The 25875-nt window shown below is 43.6% G+C and overlaps 1 protein-coding gene across 1 annotated transcript in view; it reads left to right on the top strand.

Annotated features, from left to right (window-relative positions):
* LOC112244970 (ral GTPase-activating protein subunit alpha-1-like) overlaps window positions 1-25875 on the top strand; it is a 77651-nt gene that overhangs the window by 11671 nt on the left and 40105 nt on the right. The window contains 19 exon segments of the mRNA XM_024412881.2: window positions 9160-9270; window positions 9361-9410; window positions 10673-10730; window positions 11240-11283; window positions 11517-11694; window positions 11924-12039; window positions 15635-15773; window positions 16216-16430; window positions 16872-17129; window positions 19276-19458; window positions 19687-19758; window positions 19903-20051; window positions 20343-20466; window positions 20864-21033; window positions 21191-21258; window positions 21402-21578; window positions 22282-22422; window positions 23303-23311; window positions 23314-24795. Of these exon segments, the coding sequence (XP_024268649.2) occupies window positions 9160-9270; window positions 9361-9410; window positions 10673-10730; window positions 11240-11283; window positions 11517-11694; window positions 11924-12039; window positions 15635-15773; window positions 16216-16430; window positions 16872-17129; window positions 19276-19458; window positions 19687-19758; window positions 19903-20051; window positions 20343-20466; window positions 20864-21033; window positions 21191-21258; window positions 21402-21578; window positions 22282-22422; window positions 23303-23311; window positions 23314-24795 (3744 nt within the window).

Here is a 25875-nt window from a genome sequence, read left to right as displayed (position 1 = left end):
CGGCCAGGCAGAGACGGCAAGGGCGATTCGTTGTTCCAGTGCCTTTCTGTTCACCTTCACACTCCTGGGCCAGGCTACCCTTATCTCAGCTCGCTGGTCACCATAGCATCACCCACCTGTAGCACGCGCTCCAGCAGGTATATCTCTCTGGTCACTCCCAAAACCAATTCTTCCTTTGGCTGCCTCTCCTTCCAGTTCTCTGCTGCCAATGACTGGAACAAACTACAAAAATCTCTGAAACTGGAAACACTTATCTCCCTCACTAGCTTTAAGCACCAACTGTCAGAGCAGCTCACAGATTACTGCACCTGTACATAGCCCACCTATAATATATCCCAAACAACTACCTCTTTCCCTACTTTATTTATTTATTTATTTATTTATTTAGCTCCTTTGCACCCCATTATTTGTATTTCTACTTTGCACATTCTTCCACTGCAAATCTACAATTCCAGTGTTTTACTTGCTATATTGTATTTACTTTGCCACCATGGCCTTTTTTGCCTTTACCTCCCTTATCTCACCTCATTTGCTCACATCGTATATAGACTTGTTTATACTGTATTATTGACTGTATGTTTGTTTTACTCCATGTGTAACTCTGTGTTGTTGTATGTGTCGAACTGCTTTGCTTTATCTTGGCCAGGTCACAATTTTAAATGAGAACTTGTTCTCAACTTGCCTACCTGGTTAAATAAAGGTGGGGGAAAAATAGGACCTACTGAAGAGATGAGTCTTTAATAACGACTCAAAGGTTGAGACCGAGTCTGCATCTCTCACATGGGTAGGCAGACCATTCCATAAAATTTGAGCTCTATAGGAGAAAGCCCTGCCTCCAGCTGTTTGCTTAGAAATTCTAGGTACAATTAGGAGGCCTGCGTCTTATGACCGTAGCGTACGTGTAGGTATGTTACGGCAGGACCAAATCAGAAAGATGGGTAGGAGCTAGCCCATGTAATGCTTTGTAGGTTAGCAGTAAAACCTTGAAATCAGCCCTTGCCTTAACAGGAAGCCAGTGTAGGGAGGCTAGCACTGGAGTAATATGATCAAATTTTTTGGTTCTAGTCAGGATTCTAGCAGCCGTATTTAGCACTGAGGTATATTTATTGCTTTATCCGGGTAGCTGGAAAGTAGAGCATTGCAGTAGTCTAACCAATAAGTAACAAAAGCATGGATACATTTTTCTGCATAATTTTTGTATTTCTGATTTTTGCAATGTTACGTAGATGGAAAAAAGCTGTCCTTGAAATGGTCTTGATATGTTCTTCAAAAGAGAGATCAGGGTCCAGAGTAACGCTGAGGTCCTTTACAGTTTTATTTGAGACGACTGTAGAACTATCAAGATGAATTGTCAGATTCAACAGATCATCTCTTTTTCTTGGGACCTAGAACAAGCATCTCCGTTTTGTCCGAGTTTAAAAGTAGAAATCTGCAGCCATCCACTTCCTTATGTCTGAAACACAGGCTTCCAGCAAGGGCAATTTTGGGGCTTCACTGTGTTTCATTGAGATGTACAGCTGTGTGTCATCCGCATAGCAGTGAAGGTTAACATTATGTTTTCGAATGACATCCCCGAGAGGTAAAATATATAGTGAAAACAACAGTGGTCCTAAAACGGAACCTTGAGGAACACCAGAATTTACAGTTGATTTCACAGAGACAAACTGATATCTTTCCGACAGATAAGATCTAAACCAGGCCAGAGCTTGTCTGTGTAGACCAATTTGGTTTTCCATTCTCTCCAAAAGAATGTGGTGATCGATGGTATCAAAAGTGCACTAAGGAGCACGAGGACAGATGCCATTAAAAGGTCATTTACCACCTTCACAAGTGCAGTCTCAGTGCTATGATGGGATCTAAAACCAGACTGAAGCATTTCGTATACATTGTTTGTCTTCAGGAAGGCAGTGAGTTGCTGCGCAACAGCCTTTTCTAAAAATGTTGAGAGGAATGGAAGATAGTTTTTTATATTTTCTGGGTCAAGGTTTGGCTTTTTCAAGAGTGGCCTTATTACTGCCACTTTTAGTGAGTTTGGTACACATCCGGTGGATAGAGAGCCGTTTATTATGTTCAACATAGGAGGGCCAAGCACAGGAAGCAGCTCATTCAGTAGTTTATTTGGAATAGGGTCCAGTATGCAGCTTGAAGGTTTAGAGGCCATGATTATTTTCATCATTGTGTCAAGAGATATAGTACTAAAACACCTGAGTGTCTCTCTTGATCCTATGTCCTGGCAGAGTTGTGCAGACTCAGGACAACTGAGCTTTGAAGGAATACCTAGATTTAAAGAGGAGTCCGTAATTTGCTTTCTAATAATCATGATCTTTTCCTCAAAGAAGTTCATGAATTTATTACTGCTGAAGTGAAAGCCATCCTCACTGGGGAATGCTGCTTTCTAGTTAGCTTTGTGACAGTATCAAAAATACATTTCGGATTGTTCTTATTTTCCTCAATTAAGTTGGAGAAATAGGATGATCGAGCAGCAGTAACGGCTCATCGATACTGAACGGTACTGTCTTTCCAAGCTAGTCGGAAGACTTCCAGTTTGGTGTGGCGCCATTTCCGTTCCAATTTTCTGGAAGCTTGCTTCAGAGCACGGGTATTTTCTGTATACCAGGGAGCAAGCTTCTTATCACAAATGTTTTTGGTTTTTAGGGGTGTGACTGCATCTAGGGTATTGCGCAAGGTTAAATTGAGTTCCTCAGTTAGGCGGTCAACTGATTTCTGTCCTCTGATGTCCTTGGGTAGATGGAGGGAGTCTGGAAGGGCATCAAGGAATCTTTGGGTTGTCTGAGAATTTATAGCACAACTTTTGATGCTCCTTGATTGGGGACTGAGCAGATTATTTGATGCGATTGTGAACTTAATATAATGGTCGTCTGATAGTCCAGTATTATGAGGAAAAACATTAAGATCCACAACATTTTTTCCATGTGACAAAACTGGGTCCAGAGTGTGACTGTGGCAGTGAGTAGGGCTGGAGACATGTTGGACAAAACAGTTCCTCAGTGAGGCCTATGGCCCAGAAGGCCTGTAAACGGTAGCTAATAAAAGTGATTGAGTAGGCTGCATAGATTTCATGACTAGAAGCTCAAAAGATGAAAACGTTGTGGTTTTTTCTGTAAATTGAAATTTGCTATCGTATATGTTAGCAACACCTCCGCATTTGCGAGATGCGCAGGGTATATATGGTCACTAGTGTACCCAGGAGGTGAGGCCTCATAACACAGTAAATTCATCAGGCTTAAGCCATGGTTTAGTCAGGCCAATCACATCAAGATTATGATCAGTGATTAGTTCATTGACAATAACTGCCTTGGAAGTGAGGGATCTAACATTAAGTAGCCCTATTTAGAGATGTGATGTTTTAATGATTGTGTGTGTGTGTGTGTGTGTGTGTGTGTGTGTGTGAACTTCAATTTGGAAGATAGTTAATATTCCTATTGACAAGAATACTTTCTGACAAGTGTAGCTCTTCAGCCAGGTCATGTCAAAATTAGTTACCGGTGTCACCTTTGGGCCAAGATGTTTTTTTTTCATGTTGGATATGTCTCAGCCGTTCTTTGTAGAGGTTGACCGATTTTATGATTTTTCAACGCCAATACCGATTATTGGAGGACCAAAAAAGCCGATACAGATTGCAAATTGTGGTGGAAAATAAGTATTTGGTCACCTACAAACAAGCAAGATTTCTTGCTCTCACAGACCTGTTGACTTCTTCTTCTTTAAGAGGCTCCTCTGTCCTCCTTGTTACCTGTATTAATGGCACCTGTTTGAACTTGTTATCAGTATAAAAGACACCTGTCCACAACCTCAAACAGTCATACTCCACTATGGCCAAGACCAAAGAGCTGTCAAAGGACACCAGAAACAAAATTGTAGACCTGCACCAGGCTGGGAAGACTGAATCTGCAATAGGTAAGCAGCTTGGTTTGAAGAAATCAACTGTGGGAGCAATTATTAGGAAATGGAAGACATACAAGACCACTGATAATCTCCCTCGATCTGGGGCTCCGCGCAAGATCTCACTCCGTGGGGTCAAAATGATCACAAGAACGGTGAGCAAAAATCTCAGAACCACACGGGGGGACCTAGTGAATGACCTGCAGAGAGCTGGGACCAAAGTAACAAAGCCTACCATCAGCAAGGGCATTGAAGATGAAACGTGGCTGGGTCTTTCAGCATGACAATGATCCCAAACACACCGCCCGGGTAACGAAGGAGTGGCTTCGTAAGAAGCATTTCAAGGTCCTGGAGTGGCCTAGCAAGTCTCCAGATCTCAACCCAATAGAAAATCTTTGGAGGGAGTTGAAAGTCCGTGTTGCCCAGCAACAGCCCCAAAACATCACTGCTCTAGAGGAGATCTGCATGGAGGAATGGGCCAAAATACCAGCAACAGTGTGTGAAAACATTGTGAAGACTTACAGAAAACGTTTGACCTCTGTCATTGCCAACAAAGGGTATATAACAAAGTATTGAGAGAAACTTTTGTTATTGACCAAATACTTATTTTCCACCATAATTTGCAAATAAATTCATAAAAAATCCTACAATATGATTTTCTGGGTTTTCTTTTCTCATTTTGTCTGTCATAGTTGAAGTGTACCTATGATGAAAATTACAGGCCTCTCTCATCTTTTTAAGTGGGAGAACTTGCACAATTGGTGGCTGACTAAATACTTTTTTGCCCCACTTTACCTCTGACTATTAGATGTTCTTATAGGTACTTTAGTATTGCCAGTGTATCAGTATAGCTTCCGTCCCTCTCCTCGCTCCTCCCTGGGCTCAAACCAGCAACACAACGACTACAGCCACCCTTGAAGCAACGTTACCCATGCTGTGCAAGGGGAACAACTACTAGAAGGCTCAGAGCGAATGATGTTTGAAACGCTATTAGCGCGTGCTAACTAGCTAGCCATTTCACTTCGGTTAAACAGCGCAATGCTTGACGCACAACGAAGAGCTGCTGGCAAAACTCACAAAAGTGCTGTTTGAATTCATGTTTACGCACCTGCTTCTGCCTACCACTGCTCAGACAGATACTTAGATACTTGTATGCTTGTATGCTCAGTAAGATTATATGCAACGCAGGACATGCTAGATAATATCTAGTAATATCATCAACTATGTGTAGTTAACTAGTGATTATGGTTGATTGTTTTTTTATAAGATAAGTTTAATGCTAGCTAGCAACTTACCTTGGCTTACTGCATTCGCGTAACAGGCAGTCTCCTTGTGGAGTACAACGAGAGAGAGGCAGGTCGTTATTGCGTTGGACTAGTTAACTGTAAGGTTGCAAGATTGGATCCCCCGAGCTGACAAGGTGAAAATCTGTCGTTCTGTCCCTGAGCAAGGCAGTTAACCTACCGTTCCTAGGTCGTCATTGAAAATAAGAATGTGTTCTTAACTGACTTGCCTAGTTAAATAAAGGTATAAAAATCGGCGCCCAAAAATACCAATTTCCAATTGTTATGAAAACTTGAAATCGGTCATAATTAATCGGCCATTCCGATTAATCGGTCGACCTCTAGTTCTTTGCCCTGCAACCGTCTCAAGCTGGACCTCCGCCTGTCCTGGCTTTTCTCTGAAGTAACGGAAGGCTTATGGCCCAGAGGAAGCGACAGCAGGCTTGTCATGGGATGCGCGGAGAGGTGTTGTAGGGATGGAGAAGGACTGTCATAGAGAGTGGCGTTGGGGTTAGGTTGTTTTGGAGAAGTGTCTGAGCTCTGTGTAATGTTACTATAATGGTAGCCTACACATATTAACTTGTTCAGTTCAGAGTCTGTCCCATCAGTTATGTGAGATATGCGCCATATATCCCTTAGACGTCAGAGAAGAGCTCTTGGAGCCTGTTGATGTGTCTGTGCATGTGGCACCAGTGAGAGCGTTTCCCAAATTTGTCCTCAAGAAAAATTGGTTCTCAACTCCTGAGTCACTGCTGTAGGCCTAGTATTTTTCTAATTATTCAGACGAGGAAAAAAATGACTGTTGGAAGCATTTTACAAAAGGTTAGCTAAATCACACATCCTCTCTTCCTGATTCATCCATCCTCTCCTCTCTGGGTCTGTTCAGAATTACAGGGGGAAATCATGTCACAGCGGATTTAAAAGCCTCTTCGCTGAGATTCTCCAGTGTTCCGTAAGACTGGAAAGAAAGGGAGGATGGATGCTTCCATGTGTCTCCCTTTTCCTGTAGTGTTTTCCCACTGGCAAGCTTCTCAACACTGTCCTGGCAACGTCCTCCACAAGACCCTCCCTGGCTGATTAGTGTGTAAATTAATTTTGGATAGGCAGCAGGCAGATCCTCAAGGTTAATTCGTTGTTATACTGACCATCTGACACTCAGCCAGGGGTCAGAAGCCTCTGGGCTTCTCTCCCTATGATCTGTGTGTATGTGTGTGTGTCAGGGTTTCCGTTGGCAAAATGTGGCACCGGACATTTGACCGACAGCATTTTAATTTACTGGACATTTTGAGAAATGTACCTGACCCCATATGCATTGGGTGCGTAACCAGATTATGTCATCCACCAACTGTACTCAGAATGGCAGAAATCACATTTAGATTATAGTAATTCATATTAACAGAACATGCAAGTCGAGGATGCAACAATGTATGGTTCGGTCCGTCTTACCGAATTCTGATGCGCACTTTGAAGGTAATAGAATAACTGTTCACATTAACTTTTTCTCAGCCAACAAGATGAGTAACGAACAGAAAATAAGTAGCCTCTGTTAGAGGTCGACCGATTAATCGGAATGGTCAATTTAATTGGGGCCGATTTTCAAGTTTTCATAACATTTGGAAATCATTATTTTTGGGCGCCGATTTCCGATTATTTTTTTTAATGTAATTTATTTTTTTAGACCTTTTTATTTAACTAGGCAAGTCAGTTAAGAACACATTCTTATTTTCAATGACTGCCTAGTAACTGTGGGTTAACTACCTTGTTCAGGGGCAGAACGACAGATTTTCTCCGTGTCAGCTCAGGGGTCCCAATCTTGCAACCGCACAGTTAACTAGTCCAACGCGCAAACCATTGCACTCCACGAGTAGCCTGCCTGTTACGCGAATGCAGTAGAAGCCAAGGTAAATTGCTAGCTAGCATTAAACTTATCTTATAAAAAACAATCATAATCACTAGTTATAACTACTAATCCAGTTTAGCAGGCAATATTAACCAGGTGAAATTGTGTCATTTCTCTTGCGTTCATTGCACGCAGAGTCAGGGTATATGCAACCGTTTGGGCTGCCTGGCTCATTGCGAACTAATTTGATAGAATTTTACGGAATTATGACTACATTGAAGGTTGTGCAATGTAACAAGAACATTTAGACTTAGGGATGCCACCCGTTAGATAAAATACCGAACGGTTCCGTATTTCACTGAAATAATAAATGTTTTCGAAATGATAGTTTATATTAACTACAACCTAAAACTTCTTACCTTGGAATATAGAAGTCTCATGTTAAAAGGAACCACCAACTTTCATATGTTCTCATGTTCTGAGCAAGGAACTTAAACGTTAGCTTTTTTACATGGCACACATTTTTACATGGCACATATTACTTTCTTCTCCAACACTTTGTTTTTGCATTATTAAAACCAAATTGAACATGTTTCATTATTTATTTAAGGCTAAATGGATTTTATTGATGTATTATATTAAGTAAAAATAAGTGTTCATTCAGTATTGTTGTAATTGTCATTATTACAAGTTTTTAAAAATCGGTCCATTTAATCGGTATTTGGTCCTCCATTAATCGGTATCGGCGTTGAAAAAAAAATCATAATCGGTCGACCTCTAGCCTCTGTCAATGTACTATCCCCTATAGTAGAAAAGTGTACCTATTCTGTTGGTCAGCTTGTCGAGAACGAAATTCCAAACAGACTCTGGGACAGTTGTGGGACGATAGCCTAGATACCAAAAGCATACAACCAGTAGGCCTAGGCTACATAAAGAGAAGTTAAAAAGTGACGAGTCGGATGCACAAGATTGGAACATTTAGCTTAAAATGTTGATAAATTATTTATTCACATAAGCGCACAAGGCAGTAGGCTTTGCATGAATGTTTGTTCCATAATGCAATTAATGGCAAAACACAGTTGTCAAGTTTCCTGTGACAGAGATGAAAACATCCAATAGTAATTTAGAAAGAAGTGAGATACAGTATGTAACAACTAGCATGGGTTGCTAATATGACTAGGATTGTGCATTTGGCTACTGGATGGTAAAATAATTGCCTCCATGGAAATTGTCTGATTTTGGCTAGGCTACTTTGAAGCAAGGTAAGAAATGCCTCATGTAGTAAAACGTTCAGGTTTCAAACAATTAAATGCATGTTTTCAAAATGCATACGGCCAGCTGATTGCAAAGTGGTGTGTGACGCACTAATGAAGCCTGCCTTCCGTTGCCTGTGCATTTGCTGTTTAAAATGCTGTAGCAGCAGCTGTCTGACAGATTTTCCGCTCAAAGATTATCTGTATGCTGTACAAATGTGATAAATGGCCTGCATAACAAATATGTACTCTATAGACACGGCAATTTAATTCCCCAAAATTATGCAAATTGCCCTATAGACTGATAAGCATGACCAGTCAAATGTATTTCTTCAATGAGTAGGTCAAAAAAATATTATTTTGCAATTTTATGTTTTTCTTCTTCTCTCAGACAATTGGCTGGCGGCAATTTTATTTATCGTCTTTTCTATAAAAAATATTGTCCAAAAGCCAGCTATTACCGGCTAACGGAAGCCCTGGTGTGTGTGCGTGTGTGCCCACTCAGCCAGGACAGTGCCAGGGGTCTGGTGCCTCTGAGCGTTCACCCCTATTATCACCGTCTGTGTGTCACATGAGACCATAAACACTCGTCGGTCAGTCGATATTCTCTGAGCCTTGGCTTACGATGTCAAGGTCACATTGCTAAGTGTTTGTCCACTACTACCGTTGTTGTGGAAGTGTTGTGTTCTTTATTTGGGTTAATAGCCCCTCGAGGCGGATAGCTCTGACGTAATTGATAATGGGCGGGAAAATGACTGAGAATAAGCAGTGACTGGCTGACTCCACTTCGAAGTACAGTTATAGCTGCAGTAGGGCCGCAAGCTTGTTCTGACCATGTGACCTGACCCCTCTCTTGCTTTTTCTCTCACTCTCTCTGCAGAAAATGCTGAGTCGGGGGATCTGAAGCACTTCTTTGACCAGTACTACTCTCACATCTACTATGTGTTCTTTGAGAACTTTGTCACCATTGAAGTCAGTCTCAAACAAAAAGGTGAGAATACAAGGTCAAGAATACTCTGGTTTGTTGGCCTGACACCGGTATTGTTTAAGCCACTTCCTCACATTCACATCTCTTTTGTAGGTCACAAATCGCAAAGGGAAGAACTTGACTCCATTCTATTCATATTTGAGGTAAGACTGTTACTTCTGAAATATTGAGGGGTTGTTTTAAATGTCACAAATTTGAGTGATGGCATTTGATTTGATTGGTCGATAATACACAGAATTCCTAGAAAGTAGAATGGAGTAGGTGTAACGGAGGGTTAGCCTAAGCAGGTTAGTGTGTAGGCTACTGTAAATCAGAGATTAGGGTGCTTCTGAATGTTTTCTAAAGTTGGTTTGTCAACTCCTCAATCCCCATGTGTGAAATCTCCCCCAGACCTTGAGTGTGGAGCCATTGAACCACACTCATACAGGCATATGCCTGGACACGGGATGATATTAGACTGGAGGCTACATTCACTGAGGCCTTGAGGCTTGTAGCGAGATGTTCTATTTAGATTTCAAGGATCTACATGATCTCACATCTCTCACTCACACTTTGACAATAAGTATTTAAGATGACTTAGTTGTTTAAGGCACGTGTGTGATATTTATAGACACGTGTTGAACTGAGTGGCTGGTTTTTGGTCCAAACAAAATGGGTCTGTTTGCCAAACAGCTAATGGCCTTTTATCAGTTGAAATGGGGTGTGAATGAGTCATGTGGCATTACATCTTCATAGTGTCCTTACAGGGAGGGCCAAGTCCACATGCTGCAGTTGACCTTTGCATGTAAGCATTTCACTGTGCTGTTTTACACCTGCTGTATCATGTGCACATGACAAATAAACAACTAAGATCACTGCCAATTCCCTGAGAGAATTGAGTGTCAGAGTGACAGGGCTTAAGTACATTTACATTGTAGTCTTTTAGCAGACGCTCTTATCCAGAGCGACTTACAGGGGCAATTATGGTTAAGTGCCTTGCTCAAGGGCACATCAGCAGATGTGTCCCCTAGCTGGCCCTGGGATTCGAACCAGCAACCTTTCAGTTACTGTCCTGGCCTCTTAACCGTTAGGCTGCCTGTTTCGGGTGTTGCAATGTGTGGGATTAGACAAACTATTGTAATGTAGGTTTATGTTCACCCCTCCCTCGTCTTTCTTTCAAAGATGTTCATGGGAAGGTGTGTCTTCAACTCACCTCTCCCAGGTTGCCTCATGGTCTTCTTCTTGAGATATCTACCGCTTAGCTGGTTACCTCATCCATAACAGAGGCGAGGTGTCTGACAGACTACTTGGATAATTGCCCATATATTCCACAACGAAGATAGATTATTTTGTTTCAACACGATAGTAATACCGACACTGGCCTAAATACCGTTTCTGACTGTTGTAATTTATGTTCTGTTTACAGAAGATTCTGCAACTCCTACCAGAGCGAATACACGGACGATGGCAGTTCCACAGTATAGGTACATTTATACTAGGCCCTTGTACATGTTGTGCCATTGTGAGTGTGGACGTTTTTATCAGCTACCGTGTGTGGGAGTGCGTGTTTTTTTTTGTCTCTAGATTTGACCTAATCAGACATTTTGTCCCATGTGTTTGAAATCAGGTTAGGCCAGTTACCTGGGTATTGGGCCCACGCACTCCTCCCTTGCCAATGTCTCTTAGTTCTGGCTGTAGCAAATTGATTTCCTACATGATTTGTAACATGCGTTTGGAGTGAGAACGGAAGGAGAGTAGAGCGCAGCGCTGCCCTCTCCTCACCCCTCCACTAGGTGGTCTCTCCTTTTCCACTGCACTGAGACCACTGTGCAGTTGGATACAAAGGCCACCCAGAGAAAGACAGAGAATGCCATGGACCTGGGGATTAGGGTCTCCTAGGTCTGACCGAGTACTCTGACATGTGCTGTAGTACTGTGGGGGGGCTTGCTGGTTATTCATATTCTGGTTGATGTGAATTGTTCTTCCCTCACAGGCCTCATCCTAAAGAAGCTGTTGCACACTGGGAACTCTTTAAAGGTATATCAGATTGGTCCTTCACTCGTCAGTAGCATAGCCAGTAGCCAACTTGTCTCTGATTGATGTACAACTTTTGTTTTTGTAATAGTCTTCCTGTTTTTCTGTTCTTTTCCTATTTTGCAATGGTGTTGACTGCTGTGGGCATTTGGTAATGGTATGCTCATAGAAATAGACTGGCTAGAGTCGATTTCTATGAGTATGTCCCTGACTGTCTCTCTCTTTCTCCCCTGTAGATCCGAAGGGAGGGTGTGCGTCTGTTCCTGTTATGGATGCAGGCCCTGCAGGGTAACGCACTGAGAGAGCAGCTATGGATATTTGCCTGTCTGATCCCAGGCTTCCCATCCCCTCAGTCAGAGCTGGGACCCCGTACCCTGGACAACCTGGTGAACCCTCCTCTCAGCCTTCAGGAGAGTCAGTATTAATGCTTTGTTTCTAAACCTGTTACCTTGTTCGTGACATGTTATTAGGAAGAAGCTTGAGGGTACCCAACAAATATTTCATACTCAAAATGATATGGCCAATTTCAAATTTAATGGTCATACAGGTACCAAATTATTGAACACGTAACTGTGGGTGTACTTCTCAAGGTGTTGATTCTGCTGCATTTGTTCCTTTCTCTTCCCTTCTTCCATTCCTTCAGCTCAAGTGACTCCAGAAGAGATCAGTCCCCTGGTTCCTCCACAGTCAGGGGATAAGGGCCAGGAAGACCTCACAGGATACTTTCTGGAGGCTCTTCTGAAATACATGGTAAACCAGGTACTCTTCCCTTTATTACTAACACTGCTAACATGCTTGGCGTGGATGCAGCATTACCTACTACCGACCGGCAAGCCTTTTGACATGACCTTCTGTCTGTTTGCAAGCGCAAACGGTGGTAACCCACTGAAAAGTGGCTTACGTCATTTTAAATAAGCTTTTGTAACGGAGTTAAGAACGTGCCGTAAAGGCCCGCTACTGCTAGCTTGAAATGTTGCGGATGGAGCCATCCAATCAGTACCGTTTTGGGTGGCTCAACCCATTACAACGTTGTCAAGGAGCACGGTCACGTGTGTTGCAAAGCAGAGGATCACTGGTTCAACCTCAGTTTGGGGAGGTTGGACAGTGGAATAAGCAACACACTGACCACCATTACATTTTGCATCTGCATGCTTTCGCTGCAGTGTACTGTACGCTGACACACACTCACTGAGCTAATGGCTGTGCTGCTTTCTCTCTCTCTGGCTTTCCCAGACAAAGCCTCCTCTCCCTGCATGTCTCTTATCCTCTCTGTTATTCTTTGTTTACAGTAGTCTTGTTGTGTTGAGGGTGTTCTCATGAAACCAGTTGTAACCATGGCAGTAGCAAATAGATTTAGAAAACCATGATAAATCTGCAACAATCAACTATCATTCTGAAGGCTAAGATGCTTAGTTTATGGTACAGTGTCTTATTTTAAATACACCAATTTTGTAAATTTCCACCCCAAATTCTCATTACCGAAATGCGTCCGGATTAAATTCTTCAGTTATTTTATACAATTTTACTTTAGAAAACACAATGTTGCTGTGGTTTGTCCATAAATCATACAAATTGTATACTAGTTGAAGTTTACATTAAACTATAATTTTTAAGTAAAAAAGTCTGGTCATGTTTCTCAATACCGTAACACTTTTACAAGTTGCTTTATTTTTTTAAATAAAGTTTTATCCATGATGCATCTTCTAGAGAAGTAGTCCTTAGATGAGCACAAGTTAATGTCATTTCTTCACTTATATGTCTCCAGAATGAGTATCTTATTCTCAAACACCCACTTGGGGAAAAAGAGAACCATTACCTTACCAACATAGAGGCATGAATGGGCTTTAGTAATGTGGTCAACTGTTTGCTGACTGATAATGGCTAAGGGCCTCTCATTACCGAAACACAACTTTCTCATTACTGGATCATTTTTAGGTCAATTTTGGTAATAAGAACCTTCATTTCGGTAATGATAATAAGCTAATTCTAGTAAGGTATAATCAGTGGGTGTACTGTGCTGGTCACCTCAATTATTTACTAGAACTGCTTACACCTATTGTATAGATTTTTTTGTAAAAAAATAATTTGATTAAGTAAGGGTTGTCAATAAATATGGGTATTTAAACCCCATTTAATTGACATAAAGCCACAATCTAGAGTTTGTGTTTTCAGCAAAGAGCAACCCCACCATTTTAAAAATGACATCTATACACAAGCTATTATAACAGACAAGAATCACAAAAGGTTTTTGTAAATAGAGAAATGGCAAAATACATTTTAAATGTACACTGAACAAAAATGTAAACACAACATGCAACAATTTAAAAGATTTGAAATTGTAACTGAGTTATAGTTCATTTAAGGAAATCAGTCAATATAAATACATTCATTAGGCCCTAATGAATGTATTCAGACCCCTGGACTTTTCCCACATTTTATGTTACAGCCTTATTCTAAAATGGATTAAATATTTTTTTCCTGTCATCAATCTACACGCAATACCCCATAATGACAAATCATAAACCTGGAAATATCACATTTTATATAAGTATTCAAGCCCTTTACTCAGTACTTTGTTGAAGCACCTTTGGCAGTGATTACAGCCTTGAGTCTTCTTGGGTATGATCCTACAAACTTGGCACACCTGTATTTGGGGAGTTTCTCACATTCTTCTCTGCAGATCCTGAGTGCTCTGGAGCAGATTTTCATCAAGGATCTCTCTGTACATTGCTCCGTTCATCTTCCCCTTGGTCCTGACATCCCCACAGCATGATGCTGCCACTACCATGCTTCACCTTTTGGATGATGCCAGGTTTTCTCCAGGTGTGACACTTGGCATTCAGGCCAAAGAGTTCAATCTTGGTTTCATCTGACCAGAGAATCTTGTCTCTCACGGTCGGAGTTTAAATTTTTTTTTTTTACTGAGGAGTGGCTTCCGTCTGGCCACTCTACCATTTAGGTCTGATTGGTAGAGTGCTGCAGAGATGGTTGTCCTTCTGGAAGGTTCTCCCATCTCCACAGAGGAACTCTGGAGCTCTGTTTGAGTGACCATCGGGTTCTCAGGCAGCTCCCTGACCAAGGCCCTTCTTCCCTGATTGCTCAGTTTGGCCGGGCAGCCAGCTCTAGGAAGAGTCTTGGTGGTTCCAATCTTCTTCCATGTAAGAATGATGGAGGCCACTGTGTTCTTGGGGACCATCAATGCTGCAGAAATTTTTATTAACCTTCCCCAGATCTGTGCCTGGACACAATCCTGTCTCGGAGCACTACGGACAATTCCTTCAACCTCATGGCTTGGTTTTTGCTCTGACATGCAATGTCAACTGGGGGACCTTATCGACTGGTGTGTGCCTTTCTAAATCATGTCCAATCCATTGAATATACCACATGTGGACTCCAATCAAGTTGTAGAAACATCTCAAGGATGGTCATTGGAAACAGGATGCACCTGACCTCAATTTCAAGTCTCTTAGCAAAGGGTCTGAATACTTATGTAGATAAGGTATTTCTGTTTCTTATTTTTTAATAATTTGCGAAGATTTCTAAACCTTTTTTCGATTTGTCTTTTTGAGGTACTGTATGTAGATTGACGAAGAAATGATTGTCTTTAATCCATTTTAGAATAAGTCTGTAATGTAACAAAATGTGGAAAAAGTCCAGGTCTGATTACTTATTACTTACTTACTTACTGTATGGATTTCACATGACTGGGCCTGGGAGGGCATAGACCCACCCACTGGGGAGACAGCCAATAACAAAGTTTTCCCCACAAAACGGCTTTATTACAGACAGAAATACTCCTCAGTATACTGTGTGACAACTGCACATTTTATTGGCCTTTTATTGTCCCCATCACAAGCTGCACCTGTGTAATGATCATGCTGTTTTATCAGCTTCTTGATATGCCACACCTGTCAGGTGAATGGAATATCTTGGCAAAGTAGAAATACTCACCAACAGGGATGTAAACAAATTTGTGCATTTGAGAGAGATAATATTTGGTAGTATGGACCAACACTACATGTTTAATTTATATTTTTGTTCAGTATAATTGTTTTCACTTTTGTTTAACTCAGGCATTTTCATAAGATGAGCAATGTTAAAAATATTAGAAATTGATTCGGATAACTTTTTTGGACTTCAAAAACTGTTGTGGTAATGATCATTTTGGTGTCGGTAGTTGTAGAAATTGTTGTAAAATGCATAATATCTGATCAGCAAACATAACCATAGTTATGAATTCGATAAATACAGATCGTGATCCACGAGGTATTATGGTAGGAATTTATTTCAGTTTTTTTTTTTGTCAAGTGCCAATTTCATGAGAATCACCCTGTTGTTGTCTTACACCCTGCAGGCCAAAAGTCTGGAGTGGAAGTGCAAAGATAACCACGAGAAGGGCTTCGCATTCCTGTTTGGAAACTTCAAGAAATATTACCTGCCGCACATATTCCCCAACTTTTCCAAGGAGACCAGTTTGTACCATCCCATACTGGGTGAGGGGAACATCTGAATTAGTATGAGATAAACAGACAGAAAGTGATTTTTAGTTTTGCATTATACTATAGTGGTGCAGTGTGCATAAAAGTCCATTGATACCCTTTTTGACACTACTGAGCCGTGTTATACATACATTCTTCGACGTAGCTCGTCCTAATACTTCTTCATTCTTTTCATTTTAGCTTTATGTGTTGTGTATTGTTAGATATGACTGCACCTTTGGAGCTAGGAACACAAGCATTTTGCGACAACCGCAATAACATCTGCTAAATATGTGTATGCGACCAATACAATTTGATATGACCATATGCTTAAACCATGCCGGAAAGAAAATATCAGAGCCAGCACAGTACGGGTGGCACAATGGTGTGAGAAGGGGACTAGCGTTACATCCTTATTCCCTATTCACCCTCGTCTGTCTGTCGGCCCCCCCCCCAGAGGTTCCATCAATGAGACCAAAGCCTTACTACAGTGTGGTGAAGAAAGACCCAGAGACCAACGAGGCAGTGTACTGTACCAAGGAGAGCCTCCTCAACGCCCGGGTCATCTTCATCCGCTGGCTGGTGTCCTTCTGGCTGGAGCCACGCTCCAACACTGGAACACACATCCCCGGGGTGGACGGAGAGAGGGAGAGCGTGCCAAAGAACATACAGGCAATCACTATATACACACCCGAGGGGAGAGTTCGCCAGGGTTAGCACAATGTATAGTATCAAGGTACATGGATGGAACGTTTGGGCACATGGCAGCCGGGCTACTGGACAACAATTTCTACTAGCCCGGGTCCACAATTGATGCCATGCGATATTTTCCATCCCTGTCTAGTTATCAAAGAGAGAGTGTGCCAAAAAACATCTATGTAGGTCATGCAGGCATCACACTTGAGGGAAGTTAAGAGGTATGAAGAGTTAGCATAATTATATCTTCACATTAAACGTGGGCTCTGGGACAGCTTTTGAGTTGTGATATTGCTTGGTCTGTGGGTTATACTAGTGAATCTCCAACACATGCATTGTGTTACATATATATTTGCCAGGCCTTATCGAAGCTGTACGGTGGTCACTGATGATTGTGTTTCTCTGGTTGTCTCCCAGAGGGCAGCAGCTGGGCTGGCAGGGCGGGGACATGGGCTGGGGGATGACTTGGGCCCCAGGGCAGACAGCCTGGATGGAGGGATAGGTTGTGAGAAGGAGCAGTCCCACTCCAACACCTCCACCCTGACAGAGAGGGAGCCCAGCTCCTCCAGCCTGTGTAGTATGGACGAGGAGCACCTCACTGACATGGAGGTTGTGAGAAGAGTCCTCTGTTCCTCCAGGACCAATGTCAACTTCATCACTGAGATTTTCCGACAGGTACAGCACACCTACTCACACAGTACATTGTGTTTGGCTGGTGCTGTTTGTAAAAAATACATTTTAGTCCTAGGGATCAATACATTTCTTCTACTACTACTGGGTCATTCCAACAAAATCCCCTTTTGGTCCCTTGTTATATTTTAAGTAGAAATTGTGCACCAATATTGAATTGTAAAAGCCTGTTATAGTAAAGCTGCACTATGCCGAAATTGCTCCGACCATTTCCTGGTTGCTAAAATTGTAATTGTTCCCCTAATTTCAGATTACGTGACAGTCTAGAGAATCATTGTACCATCTAAACCGCTGTGAAATATATTTCCCAAAACCAAAAATGTTGTATTTTCAGGTGGTGTACAAAACTGAAAGTAAAAGATGCAAAAAATCTATTTATGAACGGGAAGCGTAGAAATAGCGCACAGAACAGATTTACTGCTTCTTAGACCTGCTTTCAATGCGAACGACAGATCTTTTACTCACATTTCTATGTGAATTTGTTCATGTCACCCAAAAAGTTAGATGTTGCAGCTTTAAATGAAGTGCCGTTTAATATGAACCACATGGAAAATTCAGTAGGTCAGATTTCTTTATATGAATGAGGACTTCCGAAAGTGCCAAAATTCAGCAGTTTGACATGTACCTCTGTGCCCTTTCTGTGACTTCTAGAAAGGTTTTAAGATACTTAACCCCCAAATGTCTTAATGTTCACGATCATTAGCTAGGTTTCATGCAACTATTCTAAAATCCAAATAAAGAAAATATGTGCATTTTCCCACCAGTGGTTTGTTTCCACCAAACTGACTTGCTGCAGAAGAAAAATCTGTACGTGATTTGTCAATCTGCATATAGCAAATGTGCCTGCTTTGGTCTTGGTATGTGCGCTCTAGCCAATAGCTCGCCGATGCAGTGCGAGAATGCTGTGCAGGTAGGCCTGTCTCCATAATGAGATTATTATATTATTATGGGGTTTTATTTGTCAATCGTCAGTCAAGCATGTCACCAGAATCAGACCCTCAATATTTTTTGGGAAATGAGCATCAAGATCACTGTGCACTTTCACCACACTGTGAAGTTCATCATAAATGATTTCTTCTGTAGCCTAATAAACTGCATGGTTTCCCAAGTTGTAGTGGGAGGACCACACACCATATCGCGTGACTCCAAGTTAACTTTGATATGATGGTTTTTATATCAATATTTGCGCATAAAGGTGTTGCCACCGCCATTTCTCACTTAATCATTTTACAGATACAAAAAGATACCACCATGTCGAACTAACAAATTATCTGTCAGCATTTATACAATTGTACCGAAACTTCCTGTTTCCATCACAGATTTGTTTCTTTTTTCGGTATGACTTTATTCGCATAAAAACTGGATGGAAACGAGGTTAGTGGAAAGCCCTTGTTTGTTGCTTTGACAAAGTAATTTCTAAAGATTTATTTTATGTGATTCGTGCTTCATTGTAGGGTCACAAAAACCTGTCCCTCATTTTAAGGTTACGTGAACTGATAAAAAAAAATATATATATATATATTTTTTAAAATATGTTTTCAAAAAACATTGAACATTAATAGTCAAATCATAGTGTAAAAGCAGGTTAGCTGGTTCTACTCGTTTAGTTTTTTTCTTGGTGGTGGAAAACTGAGTGGGTCGAGCATAAGATGTCATCTCTATTACTCATAGATAGACAGGCTAGAAATGTAAAAAAATTAATTAAATTAAAGTTATTGTGAAGCTTTCATTCAATTGCCCCTCCCTGTTGCACACAAGCTTTCCATGTCACAAGGGGATTTATGGCAGATTTAAGATGAAATCGCCAACCCGGTTACTTTATTTGACACTTAATAGGCACATATTATATTTTTGTATTTATTTAACCTCATGAGATTGGGAAATCAACATGTTTTCTTCATAAGTTGAACGTGCTGTTCATGACAATGTTGAAATTAGGTGAAATCAAAGTTACACTACACAAAAGGGACTCATTTTGTGGAACGACCCTACATATACTAGTACTACTACACACTAAATATCCCTGTAAAAGTCTGTTATTGTGGGTCAGTATGCTCCACAGAGAGCCACTAGGAAAAACAAGTCTGCTCCATTTGAATCCAGCACAGTGACGTTGTTGTGTTGTCGTCAGGCCTTCCTGTTGCCAATGTGTGAGGCTGCAGCCATGAGGAAGGTGGTGCGTGTGTACCAGGAGTGGTTTGCCCAGGAGGACAAACCTTTGTTTATGAAGGAGCCGGAGGAGGAGAGGATATTTTCCACCGCCGGAGAGGTTAACCTGGAGCCTGTACCCCAGCAGGGCCCAGAGAAGGAAGAGGTGAGGGCTGGAGCTAGGGCTATGGGTGGGTGAGGATGGATGCACCAGGGACCTATTAATTAGGGCACAGTAAAGACAAAAATGAGTCCAGGTAGTCACTCATGTTTCAGTCCGTTTTCTTACATTTGGTAATGAACACGACCCTCAAGACAAAGAAGACATCATGTCTTCATGGTCTCTCAGTCTAACATATGTTGTGTATTTGCGCTTCTTTCTGTGTCCTCTCAGAGGGTGAATAAAGTGTCTGAGAAAGAACTGCTGGAGTACAGTGTGCATGCAGGTGTTCAGCCCACTCTTCAGGTATGTTCTATTGGCCAACTCACACATTATGCACAATAGGCAACCATATTAAGTAATTATGTAACGATCACTAACTTCCATCCGGTACTGTCCAGTTCCATGCCTTTCTTCAACACCGTCATCTCCCTCTCTCTTCCACCCCAGGTGTTTGTCACCAACTCGGCCAATGTGTTTCTGCTGGAACCAGCCAACGAGCTGAAGATGCTGCTAGAGGAACATGTAGACATGTGCAAGAGAGTCCTTAACATCTACCGCAGCCTGGTCATGCATGAAACCATGGACCAGAAGACATGGTATAGCACAACACTAACTGAGCAGCCCATGGGTTTTAATGAGGAAGCATAGCACACATTTACGGCCAGACACAATTTGTTCCCCACAACTCCCATTAGCCCTAACCCTTCAATGTTTGCAGATCTGAGGGGTCAGTGTATTGGGGGAGCTTAAATGTTTTTCCTTATACCTACAGAAGTGTTAGGGCAAAGGTGGAGAGGTAGGGCCTTTCTACTTTTTGTGCAACATATCCTTATGTGACCACTTCTCATTTGTGGTGCATCTGCTTGTCTGTGCATCTGTCTGTGCAGGGAGCAGATCCTGCTGGTCCTGCTGAGGGTAACCGAATGTGTGATGAAGAGACCTCCCTCAATCATGCCCCACGGCAAGAAGAACATGACCCTCTCAGGGAGACTGGCCGGGGCAGTCTTTCAGGTACCCAGCGTAGCACTCACAACATACAGTTGTGTTCCCTAAATGACTCCCTATTCCCTATATAGTGCAATACTTTTCACCAGGGCCCATGGGGCTGATGTCAAAACTAGTGCACCATATTGGGAAGACGGAACCATTTGTGACACATACTGTGACTAACCACATGAGGGTGCTTTCTCAATGGTTTTCTCTTGATTCCTTGAATCCTCTCCTTGCTTCCCACTGACAATTTGAAAATAATTTGGGAAATGACGGAAGAGGAGGACACAAGGAATCGAGCAAAGACTTGAGAAAGAGCCATGGTACCTCCACAAACTTCCTCCGCATGAAACCTTAACAAAGGTAAGTTTGTAAAGGACGTTTCTCCTTTTCATGCTAGTCTTTCTTCCTCTGGTAGACCCTGATAGTGGCGTGGATCAAGGGGAACCTGAACGTGTACATCTCCAGGGAGCTGTGGGACGACCTGCTGGCCGTGCTGTCCTCGCTCACCTGCTGGGAGGAGCTGGTCACAGAGTGGTCCCTCACCATGGAGACACTCACCAAGGTTCTGGCCCGCAACCTGTACAGGTAAAAACAGAAGGGAACATGTGCTCGCACACACGCACTGAGGAAGGCAAAAGCCAAAGGGTTTTGTTAAGACATGTTGAAAATAAAATAATATTAAAATAGAGGTTGAAATTGTAACCGAATCTAAGTGAGTGCTGGCCCCTTTTAAATGTTGCAGTCTGGACCTCAACGAGCTGCCGCTGGACAAGCTGAGCGAACAGAAACAGAAGAAACACAAAGGGAAAGGTACAACTCTATCACTGCTTTACACTCTAAGAGACACACTCTTTCCACTCTCTCTAGCTCTCCCTCTCTTTCCCTTTCTATTTAACACCACAGAGACTAACCAACCTGTACCTGATCTTTCCCTTCTCTGTGTTGGTCACTAGGGGGTGCTCACGAGGGCCAGAAAATGGCTGTGGACCGTTCGTTCTCTAAGGGCTGGAGCAGGGACCAGCCTGGGAGTGGGAGCGGCCAGGCAGCAGCCATGAGGCAGCGCAGTGCCACCACCGCTGGCTCTCCGGGCATGGAGAAGGCCAGGAACACCATACGCCAGAAAACTGGGGGTTAGTGTCACAGCCATCATATTTATCATACTACATGTCTATATACTGGAGGGTTGGTTGTCTTAACCTCGTGTCAAGGTGTTTATGTTTAAAATGCTGTATGTAATGGTTCCAGTATATCTATACATGGTACATTGTAAGGTTTTGGTGTGATGATCAATGTTGCCATTTAACTGTCGTCAAATTGACCAAGGCAAGTTATTCCTATTTTAGACATTTATACATAATCATTGAAATGGGAAATCGGTACTGTGTAGGCGTCCTCCAGTGAAGAATCGTTAAACTGAGCAGGAGGATTTCGTTGGCTTACGGAGGGCTCTGTGACCTGGCTCCTGAGAGACAGACAAGCAGACAGACAACCACACAGACAGACAGCCACCTGCCTCCACACAGCAGCTTGTCACCTTTGCCTTTTCCTTGTCCTCCTCTCTCTGAAGGTCACTGCTCTCTACCTTGCTGTCACCGTCTTCACTTTTTCCCCTCACTTTCTCACGTTCTCTCCTTCCTCCTTTCCCTCTTTTTAACTTCCCCTTGTTTCTAAACTCCACCCTTTTCTATCCATTTCCTCTGTCCCTCTATTTGATGACCCCTACCGTTCTTTTATTCTCTTCCTTCCCCCCTGTTCTTTCACCTCTCCTCCCTCCTTTCTCTCCTTCCTCTCCTCCCTTCTCTCTCCTCTCTTTGGTGGCCATCCGTCCCTCAGCCCTGCGTAGCTGCTCTACGGGCGACAGCCTCCTGTCCCAAGCCTTTATCCGCAGTGCTAAAAGTGCCCCTGTCCTCGTCCATCACCACCACACTCTCCTGCCTGACTCTGTCCTCACTCCCCTAGCTGACAAGCTGGCAGGTAGAGCCCACTACTCTACGCCTGTACCTGTGTCTTGATCTGTATCTCTACCAACTTCACTTCACTCACTATCTGTGTGTACTTGACTGTCTTTGCATATGTGTGTATGCAATGTTTTCTATGCTTGCGACTCCACACAGCCTGCTCGTCTTGGGGGGAGGGGGGGGGGCTCTTGTTTGCTGCCACACCATTTCATAAACAACTGAAAGGATATTTCTCTTAGGCCAAGACTCTGGGGGTGTTTTTAAAGTTTTGTTTTTTAAGTGTTTGTCCTGCATGTGGTTTGGGGTGCCTCCCTATTCCCTATCATTGTATGGTTTTGATGACATCTGCTCCAAATGACAGATATTGTCAACCCAGAGCCGATTTTTGGATGAATTCTCATTTGCTATTATTGATGTATTCTAATTAGTCTTTTTCCTCTGTGGCAGCTGTTTTGTCTTTTGATATGGATATTATTTGATGCAACTGAAATATTCATTTATTAACCATGAAAAGGAATGCTGTTTTTGCCATGTTTTGTGTACCATTGTTTTTGTATCCGTGAACATGCATACATAACACGTTTGGTGCTCCTGGTTCCAGCGATATTGGGTTAGAATAAACCATTGATACAAGCTCACCTACCTTCTACCACCTGATCCTCTAATCCTATACACATATATTAGATGTATAGGCAATTATTTACATGCAATTGATTTGATTTGGCAATGCCCACAGAAGCTGCATATGGACATGTCTGCAAACTATATAAGATCATATCGCTGGACCACATTGTTGTGTATGTTACTGTTTCCATTCCCATCGCTGTATTTCCTGCATGTAGAGTTAGTAGGACCCATCTCCAGTGAGCTGTGCTCTGTGCCCCCCCTCTGTCCAGACATGGACGATCCCCGATGGCCTCTCGGACCCCCAGGATCCGCCACTGCTCCCAGAGCGAGGATACCCCGGCCTCAGAGTTGTTTTCGGCGTCTTGCGACCTGGACCCCCAGGGGTCCACGCTCCCCCGTAGCAGCAGCGCCTCCGACATCATGGAGCCCTTCATCGCCGAGAGGGTCAAAGGTGCACTTCCTGTCCCTGACAGTCCCCCCTCTCACCCCACCACTGCTGTCTCTGTCCCCCACCACCACGCCCTGCACCCCCCCAAACCCCCCACTACCCTAGGTAGCAGCGTGGCCTCTCTGGAGGTGGGGGATAGCATCTATGACCACCTGTGGCAGATGATAGGCCCCCGCCCCCTTGCCCCTGACTGGACGTGTGGTGGAACCTCCTTCTCCTCTACCCTCACCCAGTCCTCTGAGAGAGAGGAGGAGGGGGAGACTGAGGGGGAGGAGGACCTGCTTAGCTCTCTCAGGGAGTATCTGATGCAAAGAAGCCTGGAGGAGGGAGGTGGAGGGGGGGAGAGGAGGGCCCCTAGTGAGGAAGGTAGGACTGTGGAAGGTAGCACTGTGGCTGTGACGGTACAGTCAGGGTCACAGCAGGTCAGGAAACAGGTCCAGGTAAGGCAGCAGAGCAGCTTGGACTCAGCAGAGGAGGACAGTGCAGAGGCAGAGCAGCAGCCTCCTGAGAGGAGCATTTATGAGTGTCTGGAGCAGCGTGATGACTGGGAGCTGGCCAGCAGGGGGTGCTCTAGTCTAGACCAGCAGGTAACTCCTCAGGGCACAGAGAATAGGGGAGAGCCCCACTTGGTCAGGCAGGATGCCACAGAGTGTGAGTATAATAACGAGACAGGAGTTTCATGCCTACAAGCCCCTCAGCCCCGGCAGCAGTCCCATTCTCTCCACCATTCCCTCAAGCCCAGGTTGGTCCGGGGCAAGCTCAAAAAGCACCATGGGGGAGGGGTACACGTCAGTTTCCGGCCCTCCACAGAGTCTGTCCAGTTCCACAACCCTCTAGACTCCAAGGAGGCCCACTGGAGGACCAGGCTGCGCCGCCTCAGCCACTTCAGCAGTCACTCTGTAGGAGTGGGGGGGTCTGGAGGGGCAGGAGTGGGTGGGTCAAAGGGTAAAGAGAGGTCAGGAGGGGAGGGGGTGAGCGGAAACGGGGAGCAGCCTGATGGGGAGGCCAGTGGAGTGGGGGGTCATGCGACAGGGCAAGGGCGTGTCCGTCTTGGGCGCTCTGCCCTTCGGCCCCGTGGGACCCGGTCCAGATCCCAGGATGCGGAATCGGGGATCAGTCCCTCTCGGCAGCAGCAGGGGGCTCTGTTGGGCGGTGTGTATAAATCTGTGGTCCATGCTCTCTCCAAGCCCAAGGCCCACGCCTCCGGCTCAGCGTCTCCCCAGCGGCACAGCAAAGCCCCCGGCGGGGCCACAGAGGCGCCCCTGAGGGACCTGTACACTCATGTATTGGGCTATTTTGGAAGAAAAGCACCAGGTGAGAGACTTCAGTTGCGTTGCTGTGCTCCAAGGCACTACCACAACATGGAAAACAAAACGACAAAACAAAAACACAAAGCACCACCGTTCTATCTCCTCCGTCTTTTTCGTTTTTAATTAACAGTTTTTTGCTGAATGTGGATTGAATTGAAGCTTTTTTTTGTGTTTCCTGTTTTAAAGTACTGTAGCTGACACAATCCAAAAAAAGAACCAAAGCCCGGCCGAAGGCCCCCCTTCCTCTCCTCCTGGGACGGCTCCCCCCTCCTCCTCTTCTTCCTCCAGCTTCTGGGACTAAATCTCTGCTGCCCCTCCCCTTCCCTCCCTGGATGCTGCATGCGGCCTCACACGTCCCCCTCAGCCTCCTCAGATCACACAACACCATACAGCACAACACATTCCCTGCGCACACACACTGGTCAATTCTACAATCTCATCAGGCCAAAACAGGCTAACTAATTTACAATAATACATTGACATATAACACACACAGTGTAGCATTATAATGTCCTCTGAAGTCCATTGCTTTCATTTATACAGGAACATTAGCCTGGGAAATGTGTCTGTCCTCTAGTCTGCGCTGATGCTCTGACATGTCATTATACCTCCAACCAGGTGGAGGCAGTATAGCCCTTCTGATGGAGAATAGGATTTCAGCACCACCAACTGGCAGGAAAGCTTTAAGCTGGGTCCTCTTGAGTCACCTCAATGACACACTACTGCAAAGTCCCATGTCTCTTCTTTTTTCTTCCCCTTGGTTTTACTGATACTATTTTAACAGTTAACGCAAAGATTTAGTGGCTTCTTAGGGCAGTAGACACTTTTTAAAAAAAAATGGCAGGTCACTAGAACTAAAACCAATTTGGAAGCTCAGACTAACCAGAGAAAGTCTCAGGGTGTGATGGGGACAAACTCTTTGCTCTCTGCTTCTCTCTGACAATCCAACCCAACGGAGAGAAAAAGTACATATAATAACCACTACCACTCTGTTTTAATAATGTGTCATCGCCTTTTTTTGTGTATGCTGCCTCATCTTTCAGTACCTCTTGGCTACCCAGTTAACACACTGGCTACCCTCTCA

This window comes from Oncorhynchus tshawytscha, linkage group LG11 (assembly GCF_018296145.1).
Source record: "Oncorhynchus tshawytscha isolate Ot180627B linkage group LG11, Otsh_v2.0, whole genome shotgun sequence".
Lineage (NCBI taxonomy): Eukaryota > Metazoa > Chordata > Actinopteri > Salmoniformes > Salmonidae > Oncorhynchus > Oncorhynchus tshawytscha.
Note: the sequence above shows the minus strand (reverse complement) of the source record. Positions and strands in the feature narration are given on the sequence as shown.